The sequence below is a fragment of the Triplophysa rosa genome, linkage group LG8, assembly GCF_024868665.1.
Source record: "Triplophysa rosa linkage group LG8, Trosa_1v2, whole genome shotgun sequence".
Classification (NCBI taxonomy): domain Eukaryota; kingdom Metazoa; phylum Chordata; class Actinopteri; order Cypriniformes; family Nemacheilidae; genus Triplophysa; species Triplophysa rosa.
In genome coordinates, this window is record NC_079897.1 from 3,985,606 (window position 1) to 4,008,554 (window position 22,949).

At 38.5% G+C, this 22,949-nt stretch overlaps 4 protein-coding genes across 19 annotated transcripts in view; 3 read left to right on the forward strand and 1 right to left on the reverse strand.

The window, feature by feature from the left end:
- The first annotated feature begins 51 nt into the window (after positions 1–51).
- Positions 52–3,393, forward strand: LOC130558539 (protein FAM83A). Its single transcript, XM_057340999.1, has 4 exons — positions 52–1,673; positions 1,874–2,041; positions 2,570–2,694; positions 2,900–3,393. The coding sequence occupies exons 1-4, from the start codon at positions 1,164–1,166 to the stop codon at positions 3,375–3,377; spliced, it is 1,281 nt and encodes a 426-aa protein (XP_057196982.1). The 5' UTR covers positions 52–1,163; the 3' UTR covers positions 3,378–3,393.
- Positions 3,394–3,936: 543 nt separating this feature from the next.
- zgc:101716 (uncharacterized protein LOC492784 homolog) lies at positions 3,937–6,450 on the reverse strand. Its single transcript, XM_057341000.1, has 6 exons — positions 6,097–6,450; positions 5,427–5,522; positions 5,209–5,352; positions 4,750–5,021; positions 4,420–4,552; positions 3,937–4,123 (listed from the first exon to the last, which is right to left on the reverse strand). The coding sequence occupies exons 1-6, from the start codon at positions 6,199–6,201 to the stop codon at positions 3,953–3,955; spliced, it is 921 nt and encodes a 306-aa protein (XP_057196983.1). The 5' UTR covers positions 6,202–6,450; the 3' UTR covers positions 3,937–3,952.
- Positions 6,451–9,749: 3,299 nt separating this feature from the next.
- Positions 9,750–16,996, forward strand: dcaf13 (ddb1 and cul4 associated factor 13). Its single transcript, XM_057340100.1, has 11 exons — positions 9,750–9,904; positions 9,984–10,183; positions 10,605–10,712; positions 11,164–11,253; positions 11,941–12,096; positions 12,327–12,404; positions 12,496–12,578; positions 12,653–12,817; positions 13,124–13,259; positions 15,368–15,531; positions 15,958–16,996. The coding sequence occupies exons 1-11, from the start codon at positions 9,835–9,837 to the stop codon at positions 16,043–16,045; spliced, it is 1,338 nt and encodes a 445-aa protein (XP_057196083.1). The 5' UTR covers positions 9,750–9,834; the 3' UTR covers positions 16,046–16,996.
- A 531-nt stretch (positions 16,997–17,527) lies between these two features.
- Positions 17,528–22,949, forward strand: part of rims2a (regulating synaptic membrane exocytosis 2a) — a 169,537-nt gene continuing 164,115 nt past the window's right edge. For 12 of the 16 annotated variants that reach the window (XM_057339833.1, XM_057339835.1, XM_057339827.1 and 9 more), the window contains exons 1-2: positions 17,529–17,744; positions 18,180–18,340. In XM_057339833.1, coding sequence (XP_057195816.1) covers positions 18,195–18,340 — 146 coding nt within the window. In that variant the 5' untranslated portion in view covers positions 17,529–17,744; positions 18,180–18,194. Of the gene's footprint in view, positions 17,745–18,179; positions 18,341–22,949 lie in introns of all 16 variants that reach the window. The other 4 variants (XM_057339838.1, XM_057339841.1, XM_057339824.1 and 1 more) reach the window with 3 other exon arrangements.

Genomic DNA, 22,949 nt, shown 5'->3' on the forward strand with positions numbered 1-22,949 from the left:
ATTTATTTTAAAAATGTATTTAAAATGGATGATTTGGACTGAATAATGATGTAAAAAGGAGCCAAGAATAGATGGGATCTCGATATTGTTTAAAAACATCTTATGCTGAGACCTCAAAAATCTGCTTGATTAAGACAAAAAAAAAACATTTCTGCAAATTATAGACAAAAGGTGACTACAATAAAGATGCTAAAATGATTTTGAAAAATTGTGAATTATTTTAGATTTTTTAATTCCAGCTACTCCATTTGTGTTATTCAATAACCTAGTTTTGATGAATAAAGCATTATTCCAAAATGTGGAAAAATATTAATAAATAATGACTAAGTGACCCTAACCGTTTGAACTGTAAAACATTGGAATTCATTTTATGCTATTCTTGCCATTTTTATCTTCAGCTAGGATGTCATTGTAAGTAGCACACCTCTCTTTACTAAACACACCCATTTAAGGTTTAATTCACAAATGTGACATATCACTCTTCAAAAATGTGTATTATCAAGGTAATACCTAGAATTAGTCATTTACAACAAATCCCCAACTAAACAGTCTTAGTGAACTATTAACTAATAAACAACAGATGTAAAACAACCAAAAAATGAAAGTGAATGTTTAATATTTAAGGCCATTAGCTAAGCAGGTGTGTCCTGGAGAGGATTACGTTTAATGTTTTTATCAATTGAGGCATCGGTACACATTGTGACTACAGTCAATCTGACGGCCGCATCTTCCTCCCTGCCACTCACACTTTGTGTTTTATATGCTGGAACAGACAAAAACTTAAGTCTCATTCGCCTTGTAAAATTCACATCCCCACCCTCTAAAACCTGCGGGCAAAAGCAGTCTGTGAACGCAATTATATCCTCCTTTTTTACTTTTGTCTGTGGAAAAACCACTAACTACTTTCCCTGAGGCCTTAGGGCAGCACTGACATTCACATTGAAACTCACAGATCATAAAAAACCTGACAAATTGGTGCAGAAATGCCCAGTGTACCGTGAGATGATAAAATGCACGGTGCATGAAGAGCTGGATTATTTGTGAACGTTTAAGGCGAAGACTCATTTCACCTCACAGGTGAATGTAAAGCGGATGAGATTTTACTTGCCTAAAGCCCAAAAGATAGCTTGTTCAGCCCAAAAGACAAGAGACTTCAGATCAACATGAACCTTGCAGGTAATGGATTGCCTGTGCAGCGTTTCTTGAATCCCAAAATGATAGGGAAGATGAGACGGAGGGCTCAGGAGATGAGAAAGCCAAACCGTCTGGTGTCTGCGGTGGATCTGAGTCACAATGAGAGCACACGCCTGGCCATGGATGCTCTTCTGGACACGGGGTTGACCGGATACCAGGAGATGTTGAACAAGGAGAACGAAGCCAACTTTCTTTCGGTTGAGGAGAAAGCATACATCTTAAACAGTGTCATTAAGCCCCTCGCTGAAGATGAAGAAACAGACGGGGATGAAGAGATGTCCGGGTCTCCATCTGTGTCATCGCAGACGTACTTTCCTTTGGCCACAGAGAGCGAGCCCCCCGTTCTTGACTATGGCTGGCCGGTGGCTGACTGGAGTTACCATCTGCAAGGCATGCCTCGTGTGGAGGTGTTTTTCCAGTCTGTTAAATCCGCTTCTATGAAAGACCTGCTGCGGGAACTTATCAGGCAAGCCACTAAAGTAAGAACCTGAATGTTTACCTGTCACATGAGCTGTTTGATTTTTCTCTCTGGAACCTATTCCTTTCATCATTATATAAAATATGAGCAATGTCACAATTTTCCACCAGATACTGACTTATACAGCTGCGGAAAAAATAGAGACCATTTCAAATCTGTAGGTATGTAGGTACACTTCAATGTCACTTTTTTGTTGCACAGGTTTTGGCAATAGTCATGGACACATTCAGCGATGTGGAGATTTTCTGTGATCTACTGGAAGCAACAAGAAAGCGCAGTGTGTACGTCTATCTGCTTTTGGACCACACCAATTTACAGGTGTTTGAGGACATGTGTGAACATTTAAAGATCAACAAGTCACATCTTACTGTAAGTTCTGCTCCTCTGTTAACTCTCTAAGGCCACGTATACACTGCAGATAAATTTGCTTGTCACTTCACCTTCTAAAGCTTAATCCTGTTCTGTACACACACACACTTCACTAAATTAAGGGAGTGAAAATCACATACTGAATTAACTGACGAAAAATGCAGGTAGTGACAATCGCACTTTCCACAAAATGGAAATCCAACACAGTCCCGAAAATGATAATACTAAATACTATCATTAACTTTATATGTACTGGAAAATTATGGTCAGCACAAGCCATGTGAACCTGTATTTAAAGTGACTTTTTTACATAGTTTTGATTATTGATTTTGAGATAATGGATAATAAAGGATAATAATGAGAATAATCAAGCAACATTTTGCATTTATTTAGTTATTATTTGCTGTATAGATTTATCTATACAGGACTTTATAGTAAACCCTATACGGTAAAGATGGAGCTATGAAAATAGAACACATGAACCTTATATGAAAGTCTTGACTTATTTCCCTGCTTCTCTTCACACAGCGAATGTCAATTCGTAGCGTTCAGGGTCAAACGTACTGTGCCAAATCAGGGAGAAAGTTCACTGGTCAGGTGAAAGAGAAGTTCATCATTGTAGACTGCACACAGGCGCTGGTCGGCTCCTACAGGTACCGTTGCATTCTTGTATCCTACTTTCTATTTTTTATTCTTTGACTCTCTCTAGCTAAATTGTTGCATATTTAATTTAACAAAAAATTGTGACTGGTCAGTTTTCCTCCACATATCATTATACTGAATTATGATTGGCTTTGTTATTTTAGTTTTTTTTTTAACGTTGCACACCTGTTAGTGATGAATTTGACTCTGTTTCAGTTTCACCTGGCTCTCCTGGCAGGTTCACAGAAGCTTGGCTGTGCTCTTTAAAGGCAGCGGGGTGAAACCCTTTGACCTGGAGTTTCACAGACTATATGCTATTTCTAAACCAGTGCCGGGTCTTTCCTGTCAAACATCCAGTGCTTCTGATCCCTACAGCCTCCCACCCTTGGAGCAAACACAGACCTTGATCTGCCCGGTAGGCATCTCAGAGGCTTATCATCTCCAGCAGAAACCTCTGAAGCCGAGGAGCCCAAGTTTCCCAAGCATCCCTACACCTCCTGTACTGGTAAGACGGACCAGCAATCCATGCATCTCAACTGCACCACAAAGATCTCAGTGGCTTCAACGGAGGAACACGATCCATCACACCATTCCATCTCAGTTCTCTCTCTTCAAAGATTATAATACTAGGAGTCAAATCTGGAGTCCAGTGCAGAACAGTAGAGGTGCCGCGGCATCTTCTCACTGGTGCTAATCCAAGATTTATAATTCAAGATAAAAACAACCCATGTGTAAAATCAACAAAATTAAATTATAAATACTTTGTATTAATTGGTCATTCTAACTGATAGGTGTGTTTTATGCTTTGCTAAGCCCCGCCCAACTTTAACAAGTTACCTGATGTGATCCGCCATATTACATAACATTTGTAAGTCTATGGAAGTACTTTGTGTTTGGTTTTAAGATGAAGTTAACTAACATTTTTCAAAAAATAATTATATAAATAAACATAATTTGTGCATAAAGAATGTAAAGATTAACCCCCGTCAGGCCTCAAAATTGACATTTTTTATAGCTTGTCTGAGGTAGTACAAATTACCTAAGGGTAGTTTCATAAAAGGTCAAATAAGTACTGTTTGCATTCTGTAATGTTTCATTTTCAAAGTAACCTTAGAAAAAGGTCAGATAAGTACCGTTTGCAATAACTTTACATACATTTCTTTTGCATTCAGAAATGTTCAATTTTATTTGCTCTGTAACAGTAAATGCTCATAAAACTGTTAATAAAAGATTAACATTTGCTTTCTAAAATGCAATCACTACATTTATTCATCTGTCCACCGGTATTGTGTGCATGGATAGAGTTGTTGTCTTCTGCAATTTTGTGTAAAATTTGGTCCACCATCTGTCATCAAAGTCTTTAATATAAAGACCTGATAAACTTTCTCCATCTTGGTTTTCCTCCCTCATCTTCTCTGGATTGAGGTCCTCTGACATCACCTGGATATAGATGAAAACAAAGTGTGAGACCATGGACTATACCATGAAATGTAAATAAAGTGGTGTCATTTTAACATAAAAATTTGAGTTAATTAATTTGATTAACAAAGTACTGAATGACCAAAAAACTTAAAATCATTATATGTAGAAGAACATATGGCCAATCGACCACACATTTTCAGTGTTCCACAGAAGTGAGTCTGGAACACAAGGGTAAGTCAATAAGAAACAACTATAATATCTTGGTCTTTAACAGTCTTTTACAAAACACTTAAGACATGTTTAAAAAATCTGACCTCAGACACTGTTTGGAGCATTTTCTCGTTTGGATGCAGAACCTGTAGAGCTTCCTCAACCTCTTGTAAAACCTTCTGGCTGTTCTCCAGCACGAATGAGAACTGCTGAATCCTCAGGATTTCAATTAACAACCTGAGGAAAATTACACGAACATCTTCTTCTGTTAAATGAACAGCTCATCCAAAATGTATATTCTGTCAATATTTACTTTTTTGTTCATTTTGGAGCTCAACAAATGTGTTCATGTATGAACTTTCTATGTATCAGAATAGCATAACAGTGAATTTAATAATATAGATATGTCGCTCATTTGTTTGTGGTTGAGGTACCTTGTTCTAATAAAACACATGATGGTCTTCAGGTTTAAAATGTTATTTGTCTGCATCTGATCTTCACATTGTTTCTCCAGGCAGCGTTCAGACTCCAGAAGTCTTTGATAACTCATGGCTAGATTCAGCCAGTACCCGGAATGATAGGGATGAAGACAGCACAGCTGCTGCAGGCTGGAGATGCTGTTTGTCAGATCTCGATGGTGTTCATGAATACTCCACTCCAGCTGTAGCACGCAGGTGAGGTGGCAGGTGTTGGAAATCTCTAACCTCTGTCCAATAAAATGAAAAATGAAATGTACATTTAGCATATCACTAGTCTTATAAACCCAGAACTTTGATCAACAGTATACCTGTAGTTTAGTCTGACCCATAACAACCCACTTAGACAGGAAGAGACCATCTGACATATTTAATTTATACAACATACATCTGCGATGGTTGTGAAGATATTTTTACCAGTTTCTCGCAGGCGCTAAGAGCGTCTTCTTTTCGTCCCAGATGACAGCAACATCGAGCAATCCCTTCCAAAACATCTCGCTTCACTGACGTGTTTCCAGCAGGTAGCAGAGTGAGGCAGGACATGTATTCATCCAGAGCCACCTGTCATTGGCAAAAAATCACATGCTTAGCTACATGACTAACAAAAAGCATTAATAAAGAGTGCCATCAGATACCTGATACTGTTTCCTCCTGTAGGCCAAGTCTCCTCTGAACTTAAGGGTTTTTTGCTCCTCTAATGCATCTTCGATATGTCCATCTTGACAAAACCACTAGTTCAGAGAAACAAGAAAATACAAAAGCATGAGATTTGAGCGATTTATGACCAGTTCTCCAAGATTAAAGTGCTTTAAAGTCATTTGACAAATATTGCCAGGTTTCCCATGACTGTATGCACCTGCATAATTATAAACATATAATTATATAAAATATAATGATGGCCGATTATACATAATTATTATAATCAAAATTGTCCAAGTAAATGAATATTTGATCCAGGGTTTTCGTTAAATACTATTATAAACCATTTCAAAAGTATTTTACCTAGTGTGTTTTTTGGGTCCTCTTCCAGGAGGATTTAATGGTGCTATTGACTCCCATCTGCCAGAAACTGTAAGTTACCATCCCACCAACAGAACCCAACACATTAACAGTGGATGGACAGACCCAATGAGACTAATGGCCCGTATGGTTTCCATTAAATCCAATACAATTCCTATCATGGCCAACAAATCCATTAGAATGTCTGTGCTGGTCCTTATTTTTCATTAGGGCTGATCACTGTATCAGGGTAAGATACCAGTATTATTACTAGGATTGTTTGTGAGGGTTATGAATTATACCCACCTCAGGTTCGCAGAGTTTAGGCTCGTATGTGGGCAGAACTGCTGCGACTCTGTTCCGCGATTCTTCAAACACAGAATCATCAAACGTGCTGCCGAAGATCTCCATGATAAAAACACACGTGCGTGAATATACTGTGACTTACTGCATGCGCCTCATTTATAATACAATTCGACAACCATAGCGCAAAATATAACATGACTGTTAAAGAATCTAATAAAAGAGAAACATTGTATGAAGTTTCGTTTGTTTGTTTATGCTTTTCAACGTACGTAATTTCCTTTCATCCGACGCACTCTCGCGGTACTTCGGTGTTGTATGCGCATGCATTTCGGTCTGCGCAGTGCGCAACGCCGCACTTTGCCCGCATGGAATGCTGTGTTCCGTTGTCATGTGGTATCGAGTCCCCCATCGAATTCGGTCCCCTTTAGGACCCCGATTGGTAGCTAGTTTAAATGCCTGATCAAAACATTGTTATCGCGATATCTTGTTATACGAACGCTCCGAAGCTACGTTAGCTTGTTCCAGAGCTAGCTAAACCTCTGTACATACTAAAAGCTTGCAAAAAAAGAGATTTTAGTTTTCAAAATGTGTTAAAAGTAGTACTTAAGCATTTTATCGAAGCTTGACGTAGAAGACACGCCAGTGTTTGTGCTTTTAAAAAACACTTTTGACATTTTTTATTGTTGTAATAGCAAAATAGTATATTATTATTTTAATATAAAATTAATATTAGATGATGATATTAGAACAATTTAAAGTCTCTGGTTGCAGAGGGACATTGCAATATTGAAGAATATAACAAAAAAATAGAGTATTTCAAGGTTAATTTATCCTGGTTTTCCATTGCCAATTTCAACAAGTAAGATTAAAACAATTAATAAAATAAATGTTAAAAAATAAAAGACAATGAAGAATGTGTGCTAAAAGCCATAGATTTTGATATGATCGGTGTTCTTAAACTTAAATGGCATATTTAATCAACTCATTTGGTTTGCTATCCCATTCTATCTTTTCTTTTAAGAGGTAGGCCTATACATTTTTTTACAATGTGACTTTGAAATAAGTCAAATTCTTCGGAAACCTTCTGTTTTTCATAAACATTTTCATAAGCCATCTTGTATTAATGTTGTTTAAATATAACTTCAGTCCACATGCCAATGGAATAATCGACAGCACAATGGATGCAAACAGACTTCAACAACTGTGGGGTTTTGGTTTGTACAGTAAGTTTCAGTACCAGTAAAACAATGTTTTTTACCTTTTTATCTTGTATATTAAACATAATTTACTGAAATAACTTTTTTGCATTAGATAGCAGAAATGGAGGTGAGGGAGAAGTGGACATATCTCCTGTCTTCCCGGTTGGCCCCACTGATAGGACGAATGGATGGAGGGCCCCGTCCCTAGAACATAGACAGAGCTGGTGTATTGTGGTATGTTGAAAGGGTGTGGTTGGCTGCTCTTGGCAAAGATGTCCAGGGCCACTTTTTAGTCCAGTCTGCCCCTGTATGTATCATAACATTTTAGAGGAATTCAAAAATATGTATAGATTGCTGATACAAATTACTTTTCAGGACATCTTCCAAGGGATTCATCAAGGCTCCATAAAACCCACATGGAACCAGTGGTGGCAATCAAAGGCTGGAAAGGTCATCTCAGTACCCCAAACTTTTCATCCTGCATTGTCGGCGCATATGGAGGACCTCGTAGCAAAAATAAGCAATGTTCTGTTTAAGGGCAGGAAGGAACAATTAGAGACACAGCTTGTACCTCATGACCAGTGTTGGGTAAGTTACTCTGAAAAAGTAATTCATTACGAGTTACTAATTACATATTCAATAGTGTAATTGGATTACTGTACAAATTACTCTCTCCAAAAAGTATTTAGTTACTTATTACTAATTACTTTCTATATCCTACATCAACCTTGATTAGTTATTATTGTTATTTTCAGAGGCGTCATGCCCATTTAAACAGAGGGGGCACGTTCCCCCTCAGATTTTTGAACAGTCAGTTTTGCATGCAACATCCAAATGACGAGTTAGGCATCTATTAATCAGTTGCGCGATTCTATAGAAAGAAACTGTATCAGTTATGTGCTGCACCCTCATCATCTTTTGGACATTTTCGCCGTTTTGATCACGTACAGGAGCTTAACATTTATCAATCCGGCTACAGAAGCAACAGCGCTGGCAAATGATGCTAGTCAGCGTCTGCGCGCGACCAGGAGCTCGGCTCACGGAAACACCCGCATTCCCGAAACCATAACAAGATTTTCAGACTCGTTCTACGCTAGTATGCGCTGTCGTTTAGGCAAAGCATTTGTCACCCACTTTCATTTAGAACCCGCGACCAAACGCTGGTGCAAGATCTGTACGCATGAAATGGGTTTTTGACTTAAAGCGGCGCTGCCCAAACCGATCCGTGTATGTCAGAAACTACTGTGAGAACATGCTGCCTCGTATGCTTTTAAATGGCTCGTTGGTTTAGTCTGCACAGTCAAACACACCTCTTGGCAGTTGGCATGCAGGTAGCATCGTTTCAAGTGAATAACTTTTATGTTACAGTATCAACACTTCAATTTCATGGTGCAAAGACTGACAATACTCTTAAAGAAAATGTATTTTCCTCTAAATTAACTATCAATAATTTATAAAATCAATACATAGAGTGGTATATTAGTTAAAATAATATATTAAGTAATACATAAAGAGTTGACACTTTTCATTATGTAATATATTGCATTATATATTTTTGTTTCATAATAGAAGGAATTTTATAATCGACAATAGATTTGTATTGAAGGCAGTTTAACAAAGGGTAACTAATTGCTTCATTTTTGTTTTGCTTTTACTTTTGTGCTCTATGTTCATTTGTATGCAAACAATAACTCTTTTACTACTAGCACAAAATTGCATACAAGATATTTGTTCTCAAAATACACCAAACTTTACCTTAAATGTACATAATTTTTTTACAATCAGATGGTTTGTGCGATGTTTTGAATACGCATAAGAGATGTTCTCAATAACATTGCTTTAAATGTGTGTATTTGTACGTACAGGACATGTTTCTGTGTGTTGTGCACACTGTGCCCCCTTAAAAAAAATAGGTGCATGACGCCCCTGGTTATTTTTATCAAGAAAAGCCGCAGCTCCCCATTCACTAATGCCCTTCAAGACATGGCATCGACGTTGACATACACTCCAGCGGTCAACGTGGCTTCTAAGTTTGTCTGCGACTATAATTCATCCTCCAGGGGGAGCATGGTGGCCCAGAAAGCCGACTCATTCGAGAAGAATTCAAATCGTCTAATTATAATAGCCCAATAAACAGAAATTTGGCTAAAATATATTTTATTAGTGAGATATTTGGTAAATAGTTAAGACATAAACAATAGTCTGCTAAACAAAATCTTAAAAAATCAGACAAGGCAACAAACGACAAATTCTTGAGCAAATGTTTTGTAATACATTTACATATTGTTCCCGCGGTCAGGAACATTTTAAAAGCTTAAAAATCTTTACTGTTTTCTTAATATTCGTATTTTGTCTTGTCATGTTTAAAAAGATTTCAATCATGTTCAATGGATAATAGCCATTCTGCCTTATTCTGTTTCTACCGGCACCCGGATGTGCTCTGTCACGTGACACACATGCGGTCGCGTCACGCAAACACATGGTGGACGCAACAGATCTGACCTGGGTATTTTTTTGGTGTATTTTGTAAATCGGTGGGATGAAGGTTAAAGTACTTTGCAGAAACCCGGACGATTACGTTCGAGAGACAACCAGAGATATACAGCGAGGTAGGAGACTATTTAATAACTATATCATGCATTAACTGCGATAGGAAGTATACTAAACCCAGTGTTATACCCCATCCAGTGCCCAGGAACTATGACCCCACACTGCACCCTTTTGAGGTGCCCAGGGAGTACACCAGAGCCCTAAATGCCACTAAACTCGAGAGGGTGTTTGCCAAACCCTTTGTGGCTTCATTGGATGGACACAGAGATGGCATCAGCTGCATTGCTAAACACGCCAAAAGCCTTTCAACAGTCTTATCTGGAGCCTGTGATGGAGAGGTAAGTCAAAGCTTTTATAATGGGATGATCGTGTGAATGTTAAGTGTTTCAGTTCATATTCATATATATGAATTTAGAGAGACTTTAGTGTGTTTTTATAATTACCATCCAAGCTCAATACACAGTTTTGTCAATACAATGACAAAAATATCAACAAGACGTAGAGAGCAGCGTCCAGTATATTATAAGATATTATACAATAAATTATTTGTATTTGTCTTAATGTCAACATAATATCAAAATATGACCATATTTAATTTATGTACATGTTTGTTCTTAGTATTGCTGTTGAGTGTTACTCAATGCGTGTTGTTATTAAAATAATAACATATAAGCTATTAAAATTTGGTAACTTGCTCCCTGTTCTTCAAACTTGTTTCCATCACTTGACATGTATTCATATTTCTTCATTTCCTGTCAGGTGAAAGTGTGGAACCTCCCGAGGCGGGAGTGTGTGAGGACCATCCAGGCTCACGAAGGATTTGTACGAGGAATCTGCTCCCGCTTTTGTGGCACTTCCTTTTTCACGGTAATTTAGTCAAGCGCGTTCCTCTCAGATAAACACAAAGCCGTTTACAGGGATGGTTCACTCAGAAATGAAAATTCTGTCATCATTTACTCACCCTCAAGTTGTTCCAAACCTGTATAAGTTTCGTTGTTATGCATGCTAAACACAAAGGAAGATAATTGGAAGAATGTCAGTAACCAGACAGCTCTCACCTCTATTTACTGTCATAGTAGGGAAAATAAACACTATGGGAGTCAATGTAGGATGAGATCTGTTTGGGTACTGACATTCTTCCTAATATCTCCCTGTGTGTTCAGCAGAACAACGGAGTTTATACAGGTATGGAACAATCTGGGGGTAAGTAAATGATGACAGAATTTTCATTTCGTGTTGAACCATCCCTTTAAATGTGTGTAATCACTGTAGTGATCATGAAATTCAGTGTCATGAGAAATCTTGATGTCATGCACAGGTGGGAGATGACAAGACCATCAAACAATGGAACATGGAGCCACCAGGATGCGGCGTGCAGGAGGAACCTATTAACACAATTCTGGGAAAGGTAAAATTTACTCAAATTATATATTAGGTTGTAGGGTTGAGTGATATACATCACCTTCAATGATATTTAGTGCATATCGCCATATTTAGAAATGCCTTAAACGCATAGTTCACCCCAAAATTGTGACTATTTCTTCTGTGAAACACAAAAGACAATTTCAGAAATGTCCCAGTGGTTTTGTGTCTATACAATGAATGTCAATGGGGCACCAGTGTTGTTGGGGCATCAACGTTCTTCAAAATATCTTCTTTTGTGAAAGTCATACAGGTTTGGAATGACATGAGGGGGAGTGAGTGAAAGAATGACCATTTTTGCGTGAACTACTCCTTTACATTTTTTTATTCTTTCCACTGTGTTGTACCAAAATTAAAATAAATGTTATTATTCAATGCAAAAAGATAGATTATCATTTTACCTTTCAATTTTGACCCTTTTATATTGAATTGAATTGAATTTTTGCATCACCTGCAAAATCATTGTGAATACAGTGAAAAATATGTCGCTCGGCCCTAACAGAATGTAATCCATGTTCACCTGTGGTTAAATTGGCATTCACGTTATTTAAAGACATTAAAATACACTTATCTAAAATAACTATTTTGTTCATGATAAATAAGAGCGTGTAACATTCAGAAACGCTCAGTCGTCTGTATGAGTGTCTACTAACAGATCGGCTTTGTCCTGTAGGCTGTGGTCACAGGTATTGACCATCACCAGAGGGAGGCGACGTTTGCCACCTGTGGCCAGACGGTGGATATTTATGATGAGCAGAGAAGCAGCCCCATCCGGTCCTTCAGCTGGGGTGTGGACAGCTTTAGCTGCGTCCGATACAACCCAGTGGAGGTGAGATTGAATCATATAGCAGGAAAACGATTTAATCTAAACATATATGGTGCTTTTGACAATACACATCGTTTCAAAGCAGCTTTACAAAGAATAGTGCAATGTAAGCACTAGTTTGCATGGTAACGTCCTGAACATCCAAACGTTTTCCAATTTTGCTTCGAAGAAAACATTGGTGTGTTGTTAAAATATAAGTATTATTAAACAAATCAAACTGTTGCCCTGTTCAGACAGAACTTCTCGCCAGCTGTGCATCAGACAGAAGTGTCGTCTTGTATGACATGAGAGAATCAACACCGCTCAGAAAGGTGAGTGTGTTTTATATTTTCGCCTACATGGATGAATGACAGATTTGTGGTGTTTGCTGTACGACTGTATTGAAATCACGCTTCAATTTAGGTCGTCATGAAATTGAGAAGCAACACGCTTTGCTGGAACCCAATGGAAGCGTATTATTTCACCTGCTCCAACGAGGACTACAAGTAAATTTATTTCATGCAAGTAAGTTTTATTTGAGTGTCTTGCAACTGTTAATCTCTCCGTTTATCTCTCACAGTCTCTATACTTACGACATGAGACATCTGAAATGTCCTGTGACTGTGCACATGGATCACGTTTCTGCCGTTCTGGATGTGGATTATTCGCCCACAGGAAGAGAGTTTGTATCCGCCAGCTTCGACAAAACCATTCGCATCTTTCCGAAGGACAAAGGTCACAGCAGGTGAATCCTTTCCTGATGGTGTCAGTGGAACTTAAATTGAATCTATAACTAATCTGTGTTCGGCAAATGCGTCGGGAAAGACTTTTTATGCAGTAGAACTGATTTGGGTACATACCAGATACCAAGGGTAAAAAATGCATTTGTGACACAAGCTGAAAAGAGGCAAAGCAAGTTACATGGTGATAAAAGACTGCAGTGTTTTTCTCGAAAAAATGTACCCCAATAAATTATACACAATTACTGAAAAATGTGCATCAAGAAAGTAAATTAAAATTGACGTAAATGTGATTTTCCATAATTCTTTAGGGAGGTGTACCACACCAAACGCATGCAGCACGTCATCTGCGTGAGATGGTCGGCCGACAACAAATACGTCCTGAGCGGCTCGGATGAAATGAACATCCGGCTGTGGAAAGCCAACGCATCGGAGAAGCTCGGAGTGGTGAGGGTCTCTATGAGTCATACCTGTATTTAAAAGTGTTTAAACTTCAGCATCCGACCAGTAAGCACTTAAAATAATTTCACTCACAAATCACTTTCATTAAGTGCCTGTATGGCATTATTGCCGCCGTCTGAAACCTGGCCAGGAAAAGGCATTGCGGTTTTATGTAATTTGTCAAAGCACAGCAATATGCTTTGATAGCTCTTGTTATAGATTGCCCTAAACTGCTTTTTACTATATTTCATAATGAGGAGCTTCCTGGGAAATCCTTAGATGTTTTTTTTTAAAACCAAGGCAAAACTGTATGTAGTCCTTGTTAAAAGCAAAAGTAGTCTATATTTTTTCCACTGTTAATATTCATATTCATTATTGATGTATTTATATCAGTACTGGGACTGAAAGATGGAAAAAGCTAAATTATGATACATTTTGTATATCAATGTTTTTGGTTCAACGGCTGTTAAGGGCTGTCAAAGGCTTGTTGTTCTGCTGAGACTGGGGTTGGTTCCGCTCCAGGTGAAAGGTACTTTCTGGATCGTCTTGTATCTGCTCTAGACAGACCATCTGATTCCCTCGTGCACTTCAGCCCCTGGCATTCACTGATCTGGTAGAGAGAGAAATTTATTTTGATCCATTTCACTTAAAGAGATCAGACACTCAGTGCAGCTATCAGCAGTTTGAATCAGCCAATCACTTAAAGCCGGACAAATAATGAAGACATTAAACTATCAAGCACATGAGGGTATTCAAGAGCCGGCGAGTTTTGGACTCGTAGAGAGTCCCAAATTGACAGGTTTTTTTTCTGTCTGATCTGACCGCACTTCACCATGAAAGAGGTTCTTGAAGATTATTTTTTCATATTTTGGCATATCATATTTCATATGATTTGCTAAACAATTCTATGTGCAGTATGCAATAATATAATGCTTAAAGTTAGTAAAATCATCTTAAATTATATTCAAATCTGAAGCTCATCGGTTAGTGCTCCAGACATATACAGTACATGTGAGCTGTTGGCTCACGGGAACCCGGGTTTGAGTCCAACCCAGGTCACGTCCCGATACACCCCTTCTCTCACCCTCATGCTCCTGTCTGCCTTCACTATCCTATATATACAAATAAAGGCCAAAAGCCCCCCAAATAATAATAATAATTTCAAATATTTTTAACAATTGAAATTTACACGACCAACAAACATGTTTCACATTCTGTCTCGCCAGTCTCGCTAATGTCTGTGTCAGCCTAAAACTTTAACAACACATCATTTTAAAAGTAAAACAATAAATTGTTGCAAAACATTTGTGATTTTCCATAATTTTGATACATATTGCAGTTCACTTTAGTGTTTTTTGCACCATCTATAGTTATTAGCCTTTGCATGACCATTTTTCACTTTCTTTAAAACCTCTTTTGCTACATGGCATGCGACTGCATTGCACTGTTTTGTTTCTTATTTCTTTCTTAAATTACGGCTCTAAATCTGATCATCCTTGCAGTCTCTTTTGAGGTTTTTGGTGTTTAAAAACATCTTGTCTATGGCATTGTGGGATTCTATTAAAAAACAGCAGAGTCACGTTTGTGCTGAGATTTCTCCTGCTTACATGAACGCCAAAGATCCAGAAATTTGTAAGGAAGAGTTAACAGTTCTTCCGCTTCTCATCCCGAGTGCCCTGATGGCATCAGCAGCTATTAGATTGCCTTAAACAAATTGAATTGGAGAAAATCATTGCTTTTAATTAGAATAAAAGCCCTCAGAGGGGTGTGGAGCTGTAGCCCGCGGGCCACAGGCATTTTATGACTGCAAGAGACAAATGAGGGCGCGTCTGTGTGTTTAAAAGCAAAGCTTTATTCTTATTCAAGGTCCATATATATTGATTTCCGAAGCGGAATATGTGATAAAATTACTTGATTCTTAAGAAATGTATGTGTTTGTGTGATTGTTTGAAAATCTGGCTTGTAGTTTGATTGATATTGTGATTTTGCATTGAAGTTCGAAGCGAATCAGCTTTAGGAATCAACTTTTTTGCGTCGTATAAACACACACTGTATGTGTTGGGCTGTTAAATATATAGAATGCAAGATCTTGACACAAGTCTCATTCTTCACAGTTGTCTTCCCGGGAAAAAATTGCCGCAAACTACAACAAGAAGTTGATAGAGAAATTTCAGCACCATCCGCAGGTGAAGCGCATCGCCCGTCATCGCCACCTGCCCAGAGACGTCCTGAAGCAGAAGAAACAACAGAGGGAGATGAAAGAAGCCAAACGCAGGAAGTGAGTGGTGCTTACATGAAATGATGTCATACAAACCTTAATCAACACGTTGAGAGAACTGGTCTCAAAAATGGAACTTGTAATAATTATAAAAGTATATACTTTGAATCTGCTATAAGTCACTTTGGATGAAAGCATCTGTCAAATGTGTAAATCTAACACTCTGCTGTTGCTCAGATAGTAATTCAACAATAGTCAACTGCACACTTTTTAGGAGAATGAACCTACAAATGGCTTACTTACAGTTGTCTCTGCGTACCAAGTTGTGATCAAAGAAAGGGTTTTAACATCGAAACATTACACAGATGTCAGTCTCACTGTATTTGTGCCCTTTGGCCTTATTGAAATGGAGGAAAGGAAATGAATCCTTGTTTGAGTTCAATCGTCATTCTGATTGTTTGCGCTTCTCTCTTTGTGTGTTTTTAGGGAACAAAATGTGCGCAAACACAGCAAGCCTGGATCTGTTCCCTTGGTGCCAGAAAAGGAGAAACATGTGGTGGCTGTATTGGAATAAAAGATTATTTAGAGAGGTGGTATCAGAGGAAAGGTGTCTGTGATCCATACAGATGTATTTCACCCCTGTCCTCTCTTTTAGTAAAGTACCAAGACATTTTTTTATGTATATGAACTTTCAGCATACTGCAGCTGTCATGTGCCAGCATTTAAGTTTGATGCATACAAGGCATGTTTGGTGACGTTTCTAAAGGATTTTTACATGTACAAATATGAACATGGACATTGTACTAGTATTTTTTCTTTGGGTTAGTATGATCAATAAAAACACTTTAGGCATAAAATAAAAATAAAAGCAAAATCTTTATTTATCAAAAAAGTACAGAAACATGTAAATAATCCATTTACTGGTCATTGCCCTTGCTTTGTCATGTTGTTTTTTACATTTTTCACTTGTTTAAGGTAAGCCATTGTTGGGCTGTTCATCCTGTAAAAGTTTTATTTCTACAGTGAGAAATAAGCTTTTATTTACCTCTTAGGCCCATAATCCAATCATCTCAGTCTGATCTCATTTAAAACTCAGGCTGTGCATCCTGAAGATTCTGAGGGTAGTACGTAGTGATCGATTTGTAGGACTATTCAGCAGACGTAAAATTGATATTTTATCTTTTTTAAATGTACAATACACAAAATGTCTGACAAACGTGCTTTTAAAGTAGATTAATTTACAAGTTACTGAACAGAGACAAGATTTCTGTTTTTCACAGCAGTGTTTACATTGATGTAAAATTAAATGTGTTGTCTAATAGGCCTACTACCAACTTGTATCAATTATTATTAATATTGTTATTAATCCTTTATGTGGTCTTAAATCACGTCATAAATGTTTAATATATGTAGTAATGCATAATACAAGATCAGTCTGTAGAAGTGAAGTTATATTGAAATGTGCATCTAAATGAACAAGTGAGTGGTTTATTCACCAGTTTTCAGTTCAAGGCTGCATTATTTCTTTAAAGATTGTAATAAATTAATGCATTCTTTGTTTACTTTTCTCGATGGGAAACGGCCCTGTTCAGGTTATTTTTAGACTTTATTACGGATCCTTTTTAAATGCAAATTCCAGTCCGCTTTTTCACATTGTTCCCAGACTGACTGTCAATGAAATTGCGAGTCTTACTATTGTAAAGGTTTTGGTGAATATTAATCGAGGCGTACTGACGTTGCGCCGAGAACTCCGGATAGAATGTTAATTAGGCAATGATGAGATTGAGCTTTCCGTGCAGTGGGCACAGTATGCTCATTAATATGAATTACACTGCGTCCGTAATATCCAATGGTAGGCGATTTCTTCTGATGACGTGAGTACTCGCCCTTCATCGCCAAAGGTTTTGTCGTGAATATTAAGTAAGTCATAATGACGTTGCGTCGTCATCTTCCAATGATTGCGGACGCCATTATGAATATGAACAATCGACCCTTTGCTGTAGTAGGATTCGTAAATTCGCCTTCCGGCCGGGCGGCTTCGCTCCGCCCCCACTCTTCCAATTGGGATTCTGTGTCGCTGCATCCATTTTTGTGTATTTAAGATATCCTGAAGAATTAACAAACCTGGATGAAAGCGAGAAGTGCGGAGGGACTCGACACGGAAACAAACGAGGTGGATTCGACGTCTGTATTATGAGATGCAAGAGAACTTTCCCAGGACGATGATAGCGATGGGTTAGATAGGATTGTACACGATGATGGCAAAATAAAAGGCAAGAGGCTCTTTCATCTCACCACAGACATCTGGAATAACGTCGCGTGGAGGAAATCTGCTGTTTTATCCATAATATATCGCCTTTTTACCGTTATGAGGAAGAAGAGAAATCTGTGCAGGATTAGATGAATTTCTAGAGCTATTGCTTTTAAATGGACCGGCGGTATTCATTGTCCTATGTCTTAACGAATCTCTTAATGCTGAAAGCCTCGATTATATAGTCTAGAGTTTACATTATACCAGCATAATAACCAGTTATTTTCATTACACGAGCTATCTCAGTGTAAAACAGCATAATGGCCCCACTCCTCGTCTGTGAGACGGTGCTGTTGGTTTTGGCTTTTGAGTCTAAAGCAAGCAAAAGCCCATGCTCATTGATCAAACAAGGCGTTGTATTCATCACAGAATATGTCTGATTATTGATCTCCTTCAGCATTAGTGTGTAAAGATGTCTGCTCCAGTCGGGACCCGCAGCGGGCCTGTCCTGCCGGAGATGCCCGACCTGAGCCACCTCACCGAGGAGGAGAGAAAGATCATCCTCGGTGTCATGGACCGGCAAAAGAAAGAAGAGGAAAAGGAGCAGTCCATGCTGAAGTAAGCGCATTGTGGGTGGTTTATAAAATGCAAATAGATCACAAAGCGTTGGTTTTAAGGATGGGGTCTGTTATTAAGGGAAGCTTGAATGGGACGATTGGCGTGAATTATTCTTGGATGTGTGGATTGGTTTTTGGTATGGGGAGCCATCAAAGACGTGTGCTGATGTTTTAATGACGATTATCTAATGGTGAGAAGCAGGGGAAATCACGTTTGTGTTATTTAATCAGAGACAGTAGGTGCTTTTTCATATTGAGATCAGGCCCGTTTTACCCTCTTGGCTTCGGATTGTGTTGGCAGCGGACGCCATTTTCGCCTTTATTACAACGCACACTTCATAATAACAGTTTAGAGTGTAAGAGAGCGTTTTTCCACTTTAATCGATATGAATATCTGATGTTGTTTTGACCCGAGCATTGAAGCTGCGGCGCCAGAGGTTTCAGCACCACGGCGCTGTCCACTGAGCGCCTTAAAAACCCATTGAACGGCGTTTTGGAAGAGGACTGACTGTTCTAAATTGACAGCTTAACACAGTTTACAGTATAATTTCATATATTTTTTAAAGAAATATGGTATCATGATGACACATTAAACTTTATAATATACAGGAATGTAGGCTAGCCTCTTCCTATTATCGAAAATATGTCTGCAGACGGTTTTATCACTCATCAATGCAGAATGCTTGATAGTTATTTAAAGAGTACATTCCTCGAGATCATAAAAAATACATTTCATGAAGTGTTTAATTTTGCCGTGTTTGAATGTAAGCAATCTGCCAAGTTGTAAATCCGAAGGTGAACGAATAACAAAGTTATTAGCTTATAAAAAAGGTAATCGACTCTGAATAACGCGAACAAGCCATGACCTGTCCGAATCTTTAACCACAATGTACCTACGTCACTAGAAAAAACCCCGCCTACTGACTGCGAAAACTTAACTCTCTCCTCCCCAAACACTGTACTAGCTCGTTCGTGACGTGTGCATCATGTCTAAGAGAAGCTGTGTTCTATGTAGTGAAACTAAGTCAGTCTTATTTTCACTACCAAAGGAAGAACTTCTGAGGAAAAAATGGTTACTATTTATTTTTCAAACGACACCAAAGGAGTATAAACCGAACGTTTTACTTTGCGCGCGTCATTTTACCGAAGATTGCTTCATCAATCTTGGCGCCTTTACTGCAGGATACATTAAACGTCTTTCCTTAAAAGATGTTGCAATACCAACTTTATTTGGACCTGTAAGCTCCACCGAATCACAACCTGTAAGTGTGACTCTTTATTTTTGTCTTTACTTAAAATTAAATTTGTGTGACGTTATCTCATGTCTGTGTTTAGCTAACGTTACCGTTATTTTTGGGGTTGTTACTGTTTGTTTACCTAACGTTAGCTATAAACTCGTTGCGCTAATGTAAGTGTTCAACCATATTAACTCGCAAAGTCTTTATTTCAAGAACTGCGTGGTGTACTATAGTTATAATAACATCTGAAGATACGAACACCGTACACTGTATGCCGTGATAACTAACTGTTACAAGAGAAGTGTCTAAAACAGTCCTTTTTCTTACTGGCATCTGTATAAGGATTAAAGAATGATTCGTCAGACTCGGGCTCGAACTGGTAAGGTAAAATCGACGCCATCTCTCTCTATACACTGTTAATATCCAACCACCTGCAAACCGTAATACAGCAGTAATGATAGGCGGTCCATTTGCGACACATGCTGAACGCGTTTGACCAATCACAGCAGACTAGACCATTTGACCAATCACAGCAGACTAGACCATCTGACCGATCACAGCAGACTACACTATCTGACCAATCAAATCAGACTACGCTGGCGGAAAGGCGGAGATTACACAGATGAATCGCGGAACGAATCATTTGAGAGTCAGTCAAGAAGTAAGGTAATAAAAACTGCTTATTATTACGAAATAATAGTATTTTTACATCATGTATGTACATAAACTTGTTGTCGGACACTCCATAAACCAAAATAAGCCCTTAAAAATATTGAGGAATGTACTCTTTAATAGTAATAGTTCATAAACATTGCAAATATATTTAATACTATAGGTTTTAAAGAGCTGTATATGTATAATGTTTTACAAATTTGGTTAACCTTGTATACAGCATTTTAAGGACATAAAAAATTAATGGCTGCACATTTTCTAAAACATCACAAATCTACATAATGTTATAGGAAGCATATTTTTGGGGCTATTGATATCGTGAGACTTTTTATTCTTAAGTCAATCTTTTACATCATTTTCAAGCCCCAAAGACCAGTCAAGGTGCATTAAAACCATTAAACGCGGGCTTTAGTCAGGAGGGCACTAATCGTTCTATTAGAAACTACGAGAAACTGTGTCTCGCCTTTGACTCCATCATGTATTTTTGTGCGAGGGTGTGGAGGCAGGGTTGTATTATTGGGGTAATATTACCACTGCAGCGTGGAAATGGATCTGATTTCGTGCAATAGGCGAAGTAATCATGAGTCACAAACGTAAAGCTGACTGCCACCTCAATGTGTATGTGTTAGGTGAGTCATGGGAACCCTCCCTCTTAAACACACACTTCTACCATTCATAGTTTGCACGCGGCGAACGATAGAGAGCGAGATAATGTTAGCTAGTGTAGTGGTGATGTCATGAGGGATGGTTATAGTCGGTTACCGGCACTGTGGACAATGTCACGAGGCGATCTTTTAGTTTGTAGTGTGCAAATGGCCGGTGTAGAGTTACACAACAACAAAGTGGCTTGTTGGCTTCTGACTGTTACTTATACTGAATAGTGAGTGTGCAGTATTTCTACCTGTGGCCTACATTCTTCTCGTTGGTCTACTACGCCTTGTTTTTTATGTAAAGGGCTCTTACTTCGTTGTTTATTTTAGGGACCACATATATTTTATGGACCACATGATTTTCATCAGAGAATCCTTCTTTACATCTATACAGATGCCGCCTGTTATGATTTTGCTGGACTTCTTGGAATTACATTTAGACCTGGGGGTTTTGAGGTAAAGCACGGTCAAAACAAGGTCAACTAGGGCTGGTTTTGATGGTTGCCCATTACAATGCTATGCCATTGTGGGCGCTTCCCAAGACTTTGTAATGTGGGTATCAAGGCGTTCCTTTTAACAGCACACCTTTCTCAACAAATCACAGGATTTGAGGTATTATTCGTGTCAAGCTGGATGGATTTCAATGAAAAGTTTATAGATTAATAGTTAGGATTTTTTGGTGTTTGCATCATATCATATTTGCTCATTCACGTGACAGGCTTTTGAAGGGTGTGCTACTGTAGATCTCCTCTTCTGCTCTGTCTGGTCAAAGTAGTGATGGAGAACAAGCAGGTTAATTGGTTGACTGGTCACTAATGAGATTTTTTAGCTCTGGTTGTTTCACCATAAATCTCAGCGTAACCATGGGAGCCAGGGTATGGAACGCTCCTCTTGAAAGGAATGGTTTTTGAAGACTCGCACGCATTTATATGCAAACGTAGACGCACAACAGTGGCCGTAAGCCAGCTCAGGGAATCCTGGGAGAATGAGGAGTGGAAAAAGCCCAGTGTAGGAGTGTTTGCCAACTTCCTGTCATCTCACTGGAAGAGCCACAAAAACTGAAACAAATCCAAAGAGAGAGAGAGGTTTAGCAGCTGAAAGACAGAGAGGGCCAAGGGAGGTGCTTATGGAATATAAAACAGAGCGATTAAAGAGTGAGAGATAGAATAGAGAAGTGTTTAGGGGGTTGTTCTCATACATTTTCATAAGTGTGTGCTTTTTAAATGTGTTCTCATTGCAAAGTCTTCTATCAATTATATGTGCTTACAGTTTGAGAAGGAATAGATTTGTACTTTTTGAAAATGTGAAAACATGCCACCACAATGCTAGGTTGTTGTGGATGGTTGCTGCAGCGTTGCTAGGTTGTTGCTTGATGTTTTGTAAGTTGCTGCTGCAGGTGAATACATTTTTTTAAACGTTTTTGTTCGCAAAGGTAATAACACTCAGGTTGTCTTGCATCACCAGACTTCTGTTTTATGGACTGGTTTACATTGCAGTTTAATCTGACTGATGCTGGCAAATGCTGTTTCAACACCAGTTTAATACTTTGGGTTGTAGATTTGCAAATCTTAAACCCTAAGTATGAATGGAAGCAATAGTGATGCTTGTCTTCACAAACAAAGTTTTATATTTTGCCTTTGAACTTTTTCTGATCAGTCAAAGATGCAGTCTGATGCCCCACATAGACCTCACCATTGTGACCCACACATTGTAAGCTTTTCATTCAGAAATGTATTACCAAAGTAAACTTTCCTCAAATTCGTCTGTGGATGCCAGACGTCTGGAGGACCACTACGATCATAGTACTACACAATAAACTGTAGACGGGCACACAGCCACACACGTATGGCATTCCCAATTTTCCTTGTAGAATAATCTTTGTGAGTTCCCCTTCCCCCACATCTCGACCACTCAACAGTGAGAAAGAGTCCACACAGCAGAACACACGCCACATGGCTCCATCATGTTCAATCACATCTTCCATCTGCTCATAGGTTGGTTTGTAAATTTAGATGGTTGGACAAAAGTGATGTGTGTTTGTCTGCGCTCC